Source organism: Vicugna pacos, chromosome 5, assembly GCF_048564905.1.
Source record: "Vicugna pacos chromosome 5, VicPac4, whole genome shotgun sequence".
NCBI classification, from domain to species: domain Eukaryota; kingdom Metazoa; phylum Chordata; class Mammalia; order Artiodactyla; family Camelidae; genus Vicugna; species Vicugna pacos.
Window position 1 is genome coordinate 40,072,384 of NC_132991.1, and position 17,290 is coordinate 40,089,673.

Sequence of the window (17,290 nt, forward strand, 5' to 3'; positions counted from 1 at the left end):
ACAGAGATGGCCCATATTAGATGGTAAAATATTGACCCACTCATATCATCTGGTTTAGGAAGAATGAATATCTTAGGCTCACAAGCAGACTTCTTTACTGGAGCTAGAGTTGTATCTTTAATGAGATGAGCTATATTGCTCATGTGACCTGTTTAACACTCCAGGCTTTGAAGGGAATAAATGCTAAAATGATGTTCCACGCCACATCACTTCTTCTCTGCATCATTATTACAAACCCATTTCAAGATAATTTAGAAAATCTCTGATATGCTGCATTAAAGAACCTACCACCTGCATTTGCTGACATTTTGTTCTGAGCCTTATTCTCTTTTCACTCTATCCTCTTCCTTATTTGCCACGAGCTTCCACTCCTTTCTGCATACTAATGACTCTATGTCTGATGCACTGCCTCTCTTGAGTACCAGATTAAATTCCTAGTCCTCTTTTCAAGAGAGCTGTCTGGATATTTTAGAGACTATTCCATCTCAACATGTCAAAAGCATTTTTATCTTAGTTCATAGCACATTTCTAGTTCAAATGAATGAGACTCTACTATATTGACAAATAATATATCTAGTCTAAAATGGGTAGAATAAGATACAATACTCTAGGTAGAGCAAGAGCCTCATTTTGTAAGAAAGACAGACACACTTGAGTGAAATACAACAAAAATTTTTACAGTGGTTTTCTCTGAGTGGTGGGATGACCTCTAATTTAAACTTAATTGTTCCAACTTTTACTTTTATTGAGTGGAACTTAAAAGATATGAAATACTTCTTACCTACAATGGAGAGAATGACAACCACAAAATCAAAAATATTCCAGCCTATGGTAAAATAATAATGTCGGAGGGAGATGAGCTTCAACACACACTCTCCAGTGAACAGCACAATGAACACCAGGTTGATGCGTGACAAAATGCTCGTCACATATTCACTCTGGTCATCAGTTTCCACCATCATTGTGACCATGTTGAGACAGATGAGAATCATGATGCTTATGTCAAAGACTTGTCTGGTTACAAAGTCAAAGACCATTCCTTGAAATTTGTTCTGTAGAGAAACAGAAATGCTTTTAGCAACACAGAAGTTTTCTTGTACATATTATCTTCTGCATAAGTACTTTTTGCACTGATTGTCTAGTATTGTACATAGGAACCACTGGCCCTGAGTTTTGTAAAAGATGACTTATAGTCCATTAATTTTAGTTATCTAAATTGTATTTACCAGTATGTAGTCCACAGAATAACAATCCTTTGTGAAAAGGGGATTTCTGATAAGAAACATTGTGTACTATATACTTCTCTGAGAGGCACAAAATGCTTATTAATGTATTAAAATTGCAAGAAGTTAAAAAACCTGCTCAATTTTGTTTTATCAAAATTTCCAATGATCAGTTGGACCATAAAGCAGTTTCAAAATAAAGTATCTATTAACATTCCATTTGCCTTCTTGTCAAAGAATTGTCATGACACACCTAGAACATTATGCATTTAAAGTCCATGTGTGCCAGTACTGATGTTCTTCCATCAAACAGTCTTTGCTGACATTGCCACATACAGAATGCTGAGTCTACACGGGGATAATCAGACCAGAATGACATCCCTTACACTTGGATGTCAAAAACGCATGTCCCTTGTCACTATCTGTGGTTTTGCCCATCCCAGTTCTGCCACCATCATTCACTGCAGGCCACTACCTGGCCCATTTCCCTTGGCCCCTCATAAACTTTGAGGATATCTTCTATCTTACATTTTTCCTATACACATTCCTACTTTCAATGTTAAGGATTAACAGAGCCTTAACATTCTCAAGAAGGCAACTTTTGGCTAGCACGATATGAGTATGAATGAACAGAGTGTTCATTAATATTTTATTCCTCAGTACACCCCAGAAATTATTTTAACCTCACAGATCATCATCATAAACATCAACACAGCGTGGGATAAGGCTTCTCCATTTCACAGTGGTTGTTTGGTTGGTTCCTCATGGAAACATGACGTTTGTTATTTATCATCATGAATTGTATTTATTAACTCTGACTTCTGTAGACATTTGTAATTTCTAACTTTGTAGTCATATATATGAATAGTAGAGACTGGAACACCTTCCTTTTCTGAAATACCCAATACCTCCAATGACAAATAAAATAGAACTAAGGTGTTATTTCACTCAATACTTCATCAACTTGTTAACCTAGCAGAAAAGTACATGTTTTTTTAACCCCATCCAAGATTTACCCTCCTCCCTAACATCATTCAACAACCACCCTTGAGTTATAAGATCAAATTTCTTGTGCATATCACACTGTCTATGTGAACTTCGCCATGCTGTTTGGATACCAGTTGTGACATTCTAAATGCCTTGAAGATAAGGGTGCATTTTCTGTTTCTTTGTTTTCTTTTTGGCCTCTCCCTTTTTAAAAAATTTTACCATTACCATAAGAGACATAAATTAATGATGCTCTAAAAGCGGAAGAAATCTTTGCTGCTGAAAATGTTAGCTGCTATCTCTTCTGTGAGAAAACCCATGCAAGTTTTTGTTTTTGTGTATTTTTCCCCCCACATCATTTGGTATTTCTTACTCCTGGTCGAGGTATAGGCTTTTGTGGCTTTTTTGATCCTAGTTTTTTCATTGCATTATAGTATTTCTTCTGTTCTTCTGTCATAAAGATGTCTTGACCTCCAAAGTATAGAAAAGAAAAATCAAAATTGATTAAAACTGTGTCCCTTTGCACATAGTTTTTCAATGTTAAACTTAAAATAGGAAAGGGACAGTTAAAAAAGGCAATGCAAAATTCAACCAATTAGTATAATTATGCCTGGAATTTTAAATTTGAAACATTAAAACCAGTTTTTAGGTACTATAACCTGATTCATTTCTCACAACCATCCAAAATTGACTTTCTTATTTTCATTATTATTTAACACAGGAAAAAAAAATCCCAGAAACTAGGGGTTAAGTATTTTAACCAAGTCCATACACTCAGTGAGTGGTAAAATTTGGTTCACTGAGACACTAAACACTTGGTTCCTTGCACTATACATACTGCCTTTCTGAAGTTAAAGACAACGATTCTCTTATTCATATATAGTAAAAAATCAGAGTAAGTATTGCATGACAGTTTTGAGTTACTCATAGAAATCCACTTTCACTCTGCCAAGAATTAGAGCAAAAGAATAGAATGGAAACTGGACAAGTTGGTAGATAAGTTAAAGGAAAAGTCAGATGTCATATGTACAGAAGGTATGTGATAGGCCAGTAGGTACAGAGGACTGGAACTCAGGTTCATAAGTGAAATGAAAGAGCTTGATAGTGACAACAGAATAATGTTGATAATAATAAAAGGGGATGGGGCAGAGATGTTCTCTAGAGAAAGCGTCCCCTACAACGCAAACATTCATTGTATAAGAAGAAAACATACTGAGCAAATGAGATGAAGGATCAGTACACAGAGGAAAAAAAGAAATGGCCAAAAAAGCCCTTGAAAATGTATTCAAACCTACTAGTAATAAAAGACATAAAAATTAAAATTAAATACAATTTTCATTTATCAAATATCAAGTATTAAAAAACAGAACGTTTAATGCTAGTGAAGCAGCAGTGACATGAGCACATCCACACATCATTATTGGGAGTATGAGTAGGCATGTTATTTTGGGAAAACAAAATATCTTCCTCTAGGAATTTATCTTAAGGAAATAATTAAAGGCTTAATTTTTTTTTTTGGCACAGACTTTTGACCAGGCACTGATAATGAATATATGAAGACTTAACAAAATAGGAAAATATTTAAGTAAAAAAGAATTCATAATTATAGGTAACATAATTCAATAATAAGGATATGTGTAGAAAAAGTCTGAACAGAAAAACATAAAATGCAAATAGTGGTTACTTCCAAGCAATGGTATTTCTTTACTGTCTGTGGTTTTGATCATGTGCATATATGATCAGGATGATAAAGTGGGTTTAATAATGATAATAATTAATAAAATAAAGAGCTATTCAATTCAACACTGGAACTGATCATTTATAATTACATATCATGGAGAAGTGTGAATAAATAAAAGAAACCAATAAGGGACAAAAATTATAAAAAGAAACACTAGAAGAAGCTCAGACATCCTGCCTGATTTATTGCAAAGATTCTAAGAGTTTTCACTAGAAAATACATTTTAAGGAGGGAAGTTGTAGGAATAAAATAACAAGTTGACTTTGGGAAAGAGGCATATGCCTGAGTTCTTTTCTAGTTCTTTTTTAATTATTCTCTTTCAAAAGAGAAAATGTGGTTCCGTGATTTTTTTGAAGAGGAAGAGGTTTGGAACCCATGCAAAGGAATACGGGACACAGTCATTCCTGGCTTTCTATCTCCTGAAAGAGATGGGTAGTGAATGGCAAAGGGGAAGGATAAAAAAATAGATTCTAAAATATTCACTTGGTAGAGAAAATGTTTCAAATCATTTACTATTTTAGTGGGAGAGAAAATATTAGAAATACTTATCTTCTTTTTTTGCTGGTTGAAATTATCTATGATGACACCAATAAACAGGTTCAGGGTGAAGAAGGACCCAAAGATGATGAAAATAACAAAGTAAAGATACATGTATAGACTTTCCTCATACTTCGGCTGGAGTTCCACCTACCAAAGGAAGATATTTTGTAAAATATTACAGTACATTTTGATGCTGGAAGTCATTGGTGCTTTTCCACGAGAATAAAAAAGAAAAACTTCTGGTAATACTTAAGCAGTACTTTTCCTTTTTTCCTCTCTAAATCAGCTACCTCTAAAAAAAAAGTCTCTGAAATTAGTCTTTAGGATGATTTTTCATATGAAAAATGGGGTATTTTCATGTGAAAAGTACAATTATTATGACTGAAATGTATTTTTTCTAACTATAAATACAACTAATATCTTGCCATTTAGACAGCAGTGTGCTAAATTTCACAATTTTTAAGGTACTACATTTTAATAGTTTAAAAATTACTAGTGAAAAAATTTTACATCAACAAATGTGTATAGATTATGTTTGGAAACAATCATTTGTACATGCATGAATTTATTTAAGCAAACAATAATTGAGTTACTTATTTAGGTGTTTAGCATCCTGCCTTCAACATTATAACACTGAATTTTTCAAATTGAGTAGATATAACTATACACTGCATCTTCTAAATCCTCAACTGATAATTTAATCTCTAGGTGGTACTTATGGTAAGTAAGCACACTTATTTACCACTGATTAAAGAGGTAAAGGAGTCATTATAGATAGTGAGTGCCTTAATAGATTCATGTCCTTCTAAAGACAGCAGAATTTAATATCAACCAAACACACAACTAAATAGTAAGTAACAAAGAGAAATAACTCAACTCTGGGGGACATTAGAAAGGAACCCAACATAAAACTAAAGCCATTTATGGGAAATGCACATTAAGAAAGAGAAAAGTGAGCTCTTTCAGGTCAATTTGAAGATGACAGGACAAAGGTCATTCCTTATAACGATAGACCAAACAGATGCGATTTCAGAATGAAAAGATAAAGAGAAAATACTAAATTTTACAAAGTTTTGAAGAGCAGAGTTGGAAGGAGCATGGATTTCAATTCTCATCTTTTGAAGCCTGAAAGAGGCTGTTGTAGGAGAGATCAAAAAAGTGGGTCTTAGGTGGTATAAACTTTAAGGAAACTGCTGATCATGGAAGTGATAATAGTATCAGTAAAGACTCCAGTAAATTTACGGATGGTTTAATCATACAAAAGAATGAATTTTAAAGTACAAAAGTATAAGGCTGTTAGAAAAATACAAGGCTGTCTAGACAAATTCTCTAACTTGTCAAATATGGAGGGTAAATATACATTCAACTACTGATGACAATCATGTATCTCTTCACATTTGCTCCAGCTTGCCAAAATAATTATTGATTATATAATTGGTGAATAAAAAGGAAACAAAATAGAAAAATATTTAATAGAAGGATATTTGTTAGTTATTAAATATATGCATGTGTTACTTTACTTAGACTTTCAACATAATTTATGTTTTGATATATCTTAGTAAGATCTTTCTGATAAATATTGCTCTATTGAATATTAATCTGAGTCATATTTTTACTTTAAAATAAATCATTGTAGAATCATTCCATTCAGTTGCTATGCTCTGTTAAATTAATTTTAACACCTAATCAACATTATGAAAAGACTTTGGATATAAAGAATACTTACATTTCGTGAATCAACAGCTGCGTACATTATATCCATCCATCCCTTAAAGGTGGCCTATTAAAAAGGACATGCATGTTTTACTTGGAGTAAAAATAATTCAGACTTGATGTTTAATAAATATCCATATTTCTTAAAAAGGAACATTTTGGAAAGATATCTTAAAACAAAGTTTACATGGATTTTGGACCAACACTATCTCAATAAATCTTTTCATTTCTAGATCATATAATGAGCGAAATCATCCTCTGGTATATCCTCCTGCTTGATAACCAATTCACAAGTACTTCTCAATTCTTCAGAGTTAAAGGAATCATGCAATGTAAAGTGCTATCAAAATTTGGTGGAATAGTTTTAGAAAGATTTACAAATGCCAACACACTCGGCAATGTTTGCAGCAGCAAAACAATTACAACTTAGACCTGATGATCATCCACTGAAATCTACCTGCAAGGTGATCAAAGTGACTGAAAGTGTAAGATTCCTCTTCATTGTAATACTGTAAGGATCATACAGGTATACAAAAAGTCAGAGTTGTAACTAACATTTTAAGAATTCTGAAGCGTAATACCAATAATCCTATGTTCCACTTTCTCCTCTGTAGTTTTTGATGAAAGTGAGTTCATTTGGGTAATAAAAGTAGAAAATAGCACAGTAAACATTTGGTATTCTCAAGTCTAATAACTTATAATAACTTGTTATTTGTTCTACGACACGAGTTTTGAGCCCTGTGGGCCTGTGAGGATTCATTGCTTAGTGAGCAAGTCTAGCAAAACTTTCAGCATCTGTATTTCAACACATCTTTGTTTCTATTACACTAGCTCTTGTGACGAGGAAGAAAGCCAAGTTAAGGGTGCTTGTGATGGCAGTGAAGAGAAAGTAATGATTCTTAGCTAGGAAACAGAACCTATTTGTATATCAAAGAGGGAAATGTTGAATGTGTCAGTGGCTGAGGTCAATGATAGAACAAGTTCATTACATACTAGGTACAGGAACAGAACAAAGTGATTCAAGGAACCATTTCAATGAATTGCTAATCAACAGAGACATGATTCTGTATAATACCAAGTATAAATCGGTACTTTAGAGTTTCTTTAAGTAGCAAGATTATTTAATGGCTTCGCACAGGATCTTTACCCTATCTTTTCAGAATTGTTTAGCCTTTTAAGAGGTTGCTTGAAATTTTCAATTTTTCTTTCCCAGTTTTATGGAGGAAGTGATATACATTAGTGATATTTACAACTGTGACTATTAGTTAAGGGTGAGGATAAGCGCCCAAGGAAATAATATCATGTATCTACTATATTTATATCATACTCGCCAGATTATTTTAAATCTCTATTTTAACTGCATGAGCATTCAGCATAAGTCAGAAACATCTATGAGAGAAATAAGAATTTCTAACAAGAAGGTGGAAAAACTTTAAAGGAATCACAGTACCGACATCTCCGATAGAGATGCAAGAGAGTTTTGACCAGTGCAAGTTTCTGTGCTGGCTTAGTCTCCTGGTTGAACAATGGAAAACGTAACCCCAGTGAAACGAAATCGATTTCTGCCCTAAAGACTCTATAGAACCACAGAAAAGAACTTATACAGCTTTTTCTTTTTAAAGCTGTGTTTTCAGTGGCCAAAATAGAACAGTATTCTTATAATGTTTTCTAAACGATCTGAACTCTTTTTATCCACTGCTTTGCTGTGATGCAGCTGCAGCCAGAAGCAACATCAAATGGAAATGTTTAAGAGGCCACCATCTTTGGCGTTTTTATAAACTGTAAACTATTTTCTTTTGCATAAATCAGTCTTAGAGACCCAGTAGTGAAAACATTAATATTTAGGGGAAAAAAAAGACTTTAAGTAATTATACTGCAAAGTCATTGGGGGTGAGACAAGTGCTTGGATTTCATTTCTGTGTCTCAGTGTCACCTGGTATTATTTCCATCTCACTATGAGGACTTAACCCTAAAACCTAAATAGCCTTCCCCAATCTTCAATCCAAATGACACAACTCACTAGCAGTTAATACTGCCAGTTAGTTGCAATCCAATCAGGTGTGTTAAGTGTGTGTGTGCATGTGTGTGTGTGTGTGTGTGTGTGTGTTTGGTGGGGGGTGATCCATCAGTGAAACAAGCTTTCCAATTGCAACAGGAAAAAATAATAGCAAATGTATTGATTTATTAATCTAGTTCATGTGGGAAGAGAGAGAAATATGAGAAGAAAGAGAAGAAGTTTGGAAAGAACTAAAATACCTGGCCACTATTAACTGTCTGCACTGCTTACATATACTGACATTTTTACCCACTGGGCTCATCAACTTGCACTAATGAATCAAAATTAGAAAAAAGGAAATAAATTATAAACTTTCTTCTAAGTAACTAAATAATAGCTGTATGTCATTACTTTTTGGGGGGGGGTATTGATAACATTTATTTTGCACTCATTACTTTGCTATTACTCCAAACAATAAACACAATTCAGAGAAAAGAGTGTTCACTTACAACTTGAAGCAAAGAGAGATACCCAAATCCTACATTATCAAAGTTTACTTTCACATTTTTCCATCGGGCAGTCTCATTTCTTTCTATCAGTATTAGGCAATCAGAATGATTATTCACTTCTTCGATGTCAAACATGTCACCAGTTGTGGTGTTAACACAGTGGTAGAATTTGCCAGCAAACAAATTTACGCCCATGATGCTGAAAATTAGCCAGAATATAAGACAAACCAGAAGCACATTCATGATGGATGGAATTGCTCCTAAAAGGGCATTCACAACCACCTAATACACAAATGGAAAAAAAGAAAAGTCAGAATTCTTATTGATTAAAATTAAAAAAAAAAATTCCCCTAGTAATCTTTAGCCTTTCTAATTTTTTTTTACTATCAAGACTATTGTAGGATATTTAAAAGCAAAATAAAAAAGTCTTAAGATGAAATACATTCTTTCTTAAGCAATACATTTACAGAAATAAATATAGACAATATAACAAAAAAAAGTTTTAAAACTGAGAAGAGGAAGTACGAAAAGTTTAAAGGAAAAGCAAAATCAGAGGAATTTGCTGCCAGATGAAGACAGAAAATTTGTTTATTAGAAAAGGAGAAGTAAGAAATCCTAACAGAGAAGATTAACTCATTAAAAAGGGCAATTTATTAAAGAATGAAACTAAAATATTGGCATAGGGGTTGATTTGACCAGTATATTTTAATAAACTAAAAATTTAGATGTATAAAGATAAAAATATAATTAAATACCTAATATAATTTTGTCCTTACTTATTCATGCATTGCTATGACTAATAATTTTTGCATAAGAAGCAAGACAATTTAGCATTATGTATTTCATTAGATCATCACATCGTTTATTTCAAGCTCCAGTCATATCAGTTGTTTCATTTACTGAGTTTAATTTGATAAACTTATTTTAAATGAAACATAATTGAAATCAGTTTCTTAGGAAAAGAAGAAAAGAAGAGATGTCATATTTGGGATGACAGTTCCCAAATCTGATGTGATTACATCAAGTTATGGGTCAAATAATTATCTACTCTTCTTCTTCTTTTTTTTTTTTTGTTTTAATGGAAGCATCCCCCCCCTTATCTTTATTTCTGGATCACAAATTAAAAATCTGAATTTTTCTATTTAGCAACCCTGTGGGGATGCCTGTCCTTGCCTCCACCTCTACAGTTCCCACTGGAGCTGCATATGAGTAGCTGAGAGAGAGATAAAGACAGGCCCTAAAATGCTGCTAAGTAGCAGAGGATGCCTAAGACTTGAACATTCATCACTAAGTTGAATTCTACCTATGAACTTCTATGATTCTTGTCAATGTGATCTCAAATAAACAACAGGCATCGAAGTATCTCCTCTCTGCCATTTGATACCGATGTATTTTTTTGGCACATAGTCGATTTACAATGTTGTGTTTATTTCTGGTATACACCATAGTGATTCAGTATTGATTCATAATCTTTTTTAATGGAGCTACTGGGGATTGAACCTAGACCTCATGCATGCTAAGCATGTGCTCTACCACTGAGATATACCCACCTGCCCCGCCATAACAATGAATTTTTAGAACAAATTTTTTGACTGCTTGTCTGAATAAAAGAATAGATGAAGCCATTCCTTATGCTTCTGAGCCCTTTTAAAATCTGTAAAGAACTCTAGGCCTCCTGGGGTTACAGTACAGTGTCGTAAGTGGGCCAAGGGAAATAATTAATCCATTAATGACAGAGGGGAATGATAATGAAAAAACCAAGCCAGCTGAATATTCTAGGCAGATCCTTGCAATATGGGTGATGCAGCCTACCAAGTGGACACATGGTTCCTCACTTTATCTCATTTGGCTGTCTGCATTCACACAACGGAATGAATAAATCTTTGTTTTTTACTTCACTTCAAATGTGTGGATACACTTAGATTTCCTTTGGATGCAAGATTTAAAAAAGTTATTATTTATTTTCCTCCTTTTCCAAATATTTTGCCTGCTATCCAGATTAAAAAGCTGTTTCTACTGTGTATACACAAAGTATACGTTAAAATGCATGTTTTTACCTGTAACAGCCAAGTTGGGGCATGAGCAGAACACTGGTAACCTATGCCTATTTCTTGAATTCTGGTTACTTCAATCTGTAGGTTTCACATTTGTTTCTTCAGAACCATTCTCACCTCTGTCACTTCTCCACTTTCACAGGTCATCATTCCAGTTTTGACCCCTATTAGTACATACTTGTACTATTTTCAGAGTCTAACTTTCTCCTTCCTTTAATTCATGTAAGATGAATTAATCTTCTTCAAGTCTCATTTAAAATTATTTAATGGCTTCCCACTGATTAGAAAGTATTTTTCTTACCTTGATGTTCAAATCACTCCTCAATCTACATTTCTAGTTTTAACTTCCTGAGCCACCAAGCCTTCATACCATCCAACTAATATAATTACCCCTGCTAATAACAGTACCAGAGAACTGAGAAGCCTTTTCCTTTGTAATTCATCATCCAATATCTCCCCTTCTGACACACTCATTCTTCTCACAAGCTGTAGACCAAGCAACACTTCTGTCATGGAGTCCCGTCCCATCCCTCAGGTTAGCCTCCAAATTAGAGATGTTTCCTCTTTTGAACTCTTTTGAATTTGAAGAATCAGAATTCCAGCACCGGACAGGACTATGGAGATAATTTACTATTGTGTTTTCATCTGAGGCTCAGGCGGGTTAAGTTCAGAACACAGACTAGTGGTGGCCTCTAGTTCCTTCTCCTCTTCCTCACTAATTCTCCTCAGAGTTGCTCCCATTTATCTGGTACCCCTATTGCTCTACGTTAGAGTTAACTGCATTCCCGTAATCTTGACAAATGGTAGGATCGTTCTTTTTTTAATTTAAGATGAAAAAATGTATTTGTGAATTTTCCAAGGCCTTGAAGGCCTTGAATATAGGAATGTAGCAGAGTGCTCTGAATGCAGGACAACAAAAATGGTGATGGAAGGAATGAATGAAGTCAAGATCAGCTTCGCATTTACTGATCAAAATGTAATTTTAAATGACATTTCTGGAAATGGGATGAGAATAAAGAGCTGGACACAACAAAAAAATTAGGGTTAGCTCATAAATCTGTGGTGTTTCCTTTGAAACTGGGGATTAGGCTGCACTAAAGTCAACTCTGTAATTCATGACATAAGCAAGCGCTCTGCTGCAGTGCCTTTCAAGATGCAGCTTACAAGGTCAGCATATATTTGGCCCAGGAAAAAACGTTTATTTTTACGAAGAGAAAAGAATTTACTATCTACAAAGGTCCATTCATATTTAAAATTACAATAAATTAGGCAATGAAGGATCAGAGGAAGGACTGTGTTTTCCCAAGAGCCTCAAGCCATTCCTTGGTTCAGCACAGAGGGAGGTGCATTAACTGTGTTCAGGCCCTAGGGAACTGCAGTAATTGCTTCCCCTGTGGTAAATGCACTAGGCAGAACTGGACTAAACAAATTGGGAAGAACAGATTGAGGTTTCAGGCTGCATGAAAGGAGATATCTACAAAAGAAATTATCTTATTGAATTAATACTAGAGGTTGCTTCTCACAATGTTTTGCAAAATGTCATCAAATAGAATTTCTGTATTTTAGCACAACTTGTTCTTAGAGAAACTCTTCCTGACTCCGGTCCATTTAATATGAAATGAGGGTTTGACAATTAAATATGCAAATTAATGTTGGGAATTTTGTAACACACAGAAATGTTCTCTTGTCTGAATGAATTGTCTTTGAACTTCAAATCAATACTACTCATAGATTCTAATGCTTCTCTAATTGAAATACTGAAAAAACTATGTGAATAAAACTCAAAAGTAGGCAAAGGATAAATCACACATTTTAAAGCATGAAGAAGGGTAATAAAATCTTTCTCAACCTAGTATCTCCATTTGTGTTGTGGGGATTTAATTAGGGTAATTATGTTTGAAAGATATGATACATCAATTATCGGAACACAAATTGCAACTTTTTCCTCCCCCTTAAAAATAAAAACTGCCCTCCTTGCACATTATTCCTAAGTTTCAAGAATAAACAAGATGTAGAATCATTTTTGTTTTCACTTTGATAACTTCTAAGATACCAAGAAGTTGGTTGTGAGTGATGTATTCTATGAGGTGAGTTTATGCATTAAATTCTATCTTAATACACACGATGAGATGTTTTGTTTTATTTCTAGGTGGGTTTCTAGTCTGTATAGTTCAAATAAGTGGACCCTTTCATATTTACTTTTTTCCATTTAAGACACAAATCACACATGCTTATTACTCAACTCTATCTAAATATATCTTTGTTACATTTTGAAAATAACCCCTATAAACTTAAAAATGAGAACAATCATACAGTCAATACCAGTCTTATGAAGCCTGGAATATTGCACCCTAGCATCTGCTCACACATATCGACAAGGCAAGGAAGCTACTGCTGGTTTCTCAAAGTCAATTTTAAGGACCCAGACCAGTGTAGAAAATAACAAGGTGGTTTTTGTTTGTTTGTTTGTTTGTTTTTAATGCCTCAAAGAGCATCATTAACTTGACAAGTTAAAAATTTCACCAACCGTTCTAAACCAGGGTCCCCCACCCTCACCAATGAGATGATATCCCCATACATGGATAACTCAGTATACAAACAACTAAATCATATTCAGTGAAACTTAATCAAGGTATCAGCAGTCGGGGTTCAAATCTACAGAAGGTAAATTCACAAAAGATATTTTGCTCAAAAGAAAATTTAAGACAATTGAAAACAGGGGATTAGAATGTAAATACTGTATTTCCCCTACCGTGGTGCAGTCGGACCCTTCCCGATCCCACCCTCATCCCACTACACAGTCACAGTGAAAGGATGAAAGGAAGCAAAAGGGGTAATACAGTACCCATAATAAAGGGCTGAGGGGCGGAACCAGCGCTCCACCCCATCCAAGTTGGAGCAAGATTATCCTATATAAAATAGAAATATATAGTTTGTTATTAGTTAGAAATCTGATATGACAGAACATTTGGTGTTACTTTTTGTATATGATGCTCTCTGTCTGTTTCCCTATCAATCAAGACTTGAGTTCTTTTGAAAACGAAGGTATTTAAGATTTCCCAGATTAGGAAATTAAAAATACAAATTTCATTTTACTCAAGTTATTCATGACATCAGTTCACTCAGTTCAATTTTACAGGTTGAAAAAATTTGGACTGGAAATTTGAAATACAATAAATGTTTAAAAGCTGTCAGCCAGAAATGTGCATAAAACATGCAAAACATAAAGTGCAAAGTGATGATAATTTATTTCTTACTTTCTAACTTCTTATCAAGCACTGTACAACATGCTTTCTCTGGTAATGTTGCATAAAAGCACATGCTTTGAAAAAGTGACAAAACAATACAAATAAAATGAGCCTGATTTATGCTTTAACATAGCTATTGTGATTTTATGCTGCTAGGGAAAAGAATAAAATGAGAGTTTCTGAATATATTCAAAGCTCACTTCCTGATTATAATCATCGTGATTATTTCCATCCTCCCCATTACCCATGATTATGTTTTGTACAAAGTCAACAATTCCCAACACCAGAAACAAATAAAAATAGAATCAATAATCAGATTATTTTGTCTCTACAATGCCAAATATCTTGTTGAGATAATCAGCCACTTCAGGGTTGTGTAGATGCTGTCATTATGAGGCAAGGACCACATTCATAAATCTGAGATTTGAATGGGTTCATCTCTTGTCAGCATCTATAAGGAGTTTATGTTTTTAAAACTCCAAATTTCAGCAGGGGAGGGTATAGTTCAGTGGTAGAGTGTGTGGTTAGCATGCATGAGGCCATGGGTTCAATTCCCAGTACCTCAGCTAAATAAAAAATAATAAATAAAAAAATAAACCTAATTACCCTCAAAACTCCAAGTTCCAAAAATCAGCCCCTTCTTATAAAATAAAAAGAATTATTGATCGAAATTACATATAAGGTTATTTCTGTAAAAATTAAAGATAGGCCTACAGGGCTAACACCATTATAGAAATGAGGTGTTAAATACGAACATATCTGGCTACTTGACTCATGGGTTTAATAAACTTCTGAAGGGTCAAATTTGAAATAATTATAACAAGTTCAAATGCTTAGCATTGTTCAGATTTCAGAAAAGTTTTCAAATTTATTACTTTGATTCAGAAGACATGTTTTCAAGTAGAATGTAGAAAAAATAACGTTTTTCTTCAAAACTGAAACTACCAGTCTAAAACAAAAGTGACATTTTAATTGGAAAATAAAAGTAATTTTCACATATCCTGGAGAGAATGGCCAATAACATTTTAGTAAAAATGTGAGCATCTCTGTGAGAAATAAGACTGTGCTATATAGTGTTAAATTGCTTCTAGGTAGGAAACATTTTTTATATATGTTAGGGAAATTGAAGAAGTCGTCAACTGAAGACTTCATTAAAAAGTCTTATGTTCTTAAAAAGTGACATCATTAAAAAGTCTTATGTTCTTAAAAAGTGACATTTATAATAAACTTTATTTTAGAAGAACTCATAAGGCTATGAACAACCTAGAACATGCAAATAAAAATCTACAATACAGTTTGGTTTCTTAAAACATAGCTAAACCTTAGGCAGCAAAAGAGCAATGCTTTTCCTGCTGAAATCATAGTTCAGAAGCTTTGTATTGGTAAAATTTGAAAATTTGAATTTAAAAAACCCTGATTTTTTTATGTTATACATCTTATATATTAATGCTTCATATTTCTAAAAAGGCTTAGAAAATAACAAGTCAGCAATGGCAAAATTTTTAACTTGTTATGAATGATTTAATACTTCCTTAAAAGGAGTAATATAAAATTTTATGTGACTCTGATAAATGACATTTAAATTATGATTACTTCATGAATCATCTAAGTAATGAGTGAAGATGATATTTTCTGTTCATTATGTTATAAAGGTTTTACTTCATTTTCATGAAAAATTGTGTAGATGTATATAATCTTTAAGTTAGTATTATCATTTATATAAATTAAGAAGGTTAATACAGCTACAAATTGAGGCTATAGTAACATAACTCTTTTTAAAAGTTTAAAATTCAGTTAATATTTAATGTCTACCCTTGAACACATTCAAATAATGCAAAATTTGGCATTGTACAGACAAAATTTCAGCATTAATTAAAGATTGTTTTCCCTTATGTTTATATTTAGGCCCAAGTATGATTCATATTAGTTTCAATAAAACTCATTAAGTACAGTTTAGATCACCACAAATGAGAAGCACATGATGGAGAATTCATTTAGTTGATTATCAGCGTTATCATTACACATAGTACTTCAATAGCACATCTGCTTTTTTGTGTACAGGTTTGTAAGGAAACTCCCAAAATGGGTTAGGAAATAAAGTCCTTTTAATGAGCATAGCAGATAAATGATATTCTATCATTTCAAAGGAGGCCTAAGTTCTCTTGCATATCACCTAGAAGTAAATATGCAACAGATAAAAGGATAAGGTAGCAATTTTGCAAGGATTTGCCATTCCTTTTGCATGCATGAGTTTTCCTTTTTTAAAATTTAATTTAATTTTGGCTATATGCACTACTTTAGGTTCTTTCATTTTCCTTACCCTCATCCCTTCAAATCGTGATAAGGCTCTCAGAGGTCTCAGAGCTCTTAGTGTCCTGAGAGATTTGATGGCACCAAGTTCTGAGTAACCCAAGGCATTTGCTGTTAAACTGACAAGTGAAACCTGCACATGCACAAAAATAAATAAATTAAATAAATACAGAGAATCAATGTCATCCAATTTGTAGTTACTGTATAATACAACAATTACAGTTTTTGTTTATAATTACTCAGAAGGTGAATGCTTACATATTTTCAGTAAACCTTTTCAAATTTTAAGGAAATATTTTTAGTTTGATGCAAAGAAAGTGGCTTTCATGATGTTAAAAGCTGGCGGAAAGAAAAACACTAAATGTCATGTGATTTATCAATTCCTCAATTAGTTAGAAAAACTAAATAAAAATTGATCTTAAAAAAGAAGAAATCCAACTGTAAGAAAATGTCATTGATTATCTTTATTTTATTAAGTCGCTGCTGAATTTAGGGCTTTGTCAATGGCTAGTAATAAAATGTAAAAACTGCTACTATACCAAATAAAGCAAGAAATCTCTATCTTGTGTTAGAATTTTCAACTAATTATAATTGATACTCTCAGAAATGAATGTGCTAAGTCACATTCATTTTTAAGGTGATTTTTTGTTTGTCTTGCTAATACTTTGCACTTTCACTTGTCTAGAGCTTATTCCTATGTAAATAATATAACTTAAAAGTAATTCCATCATGAAACTTACTCAAATTTTTTATACTAATTTAGAGCTTCTGTCATGGTACCTGGCCCAAATTGGACAGTCAATAAATATTTATGAAATAAATAAATAAATAAACTAACTTCTTTGGCATGAAATATGCAATAACTAAAAAAATAAAAATTTTAGATGTCTACTTCTCTAAATAAAGACCAAAACTTTATATCCAGAGTTAGAATTACTTTGGTTTGAGAATAGCTAGTATTGGACAGTT

The 17,290-nt window shown here is 33.2% G+C and overlaps 1 protein-coding gene across 1 annotated transcript in view; it reads right to left on the reverse strand.

Annotated features, from left to right (window-relative positions):
* Positions 1 to 17,290, reverse strand: part of LOC102524652 (sodium channel protein type 1 subunit alpha) — a 170,019-nt gene that overhangs the window by 4,594 nt on the left and 148,135 nt on the right. The window contains exons 23-28 of the mRNA XM_072961100.1: positions 16,332 to 16,454; positions 8,710 to 8,991; positions 6,218 to 6,271; positions 4,501 to 4,638; positions 2,584 to 2,688; positions 782 to 1,052 (exon numbers count right to left, since the gene is read on the reverse strand). Coding sequence (XP_072817201.1) covers positions 782 to 1,052; positions 2,584 to 2,688; positions 4,501 to 4,638; positions 6,218 to 6,271; positions 8,710 to 8,991; positions 16,332 to 16,454 — 973 coding nt within the window. The remainder of the gene's footprint in view (positions 1 to 781; positions 1,053 to 2,583; positions 2,689 to 4,500; positions 4,639 to 6,217; positions 6,272 to 8,709; positions 8,992 to 16,331; positions 16,455 to 17,290) is intronic.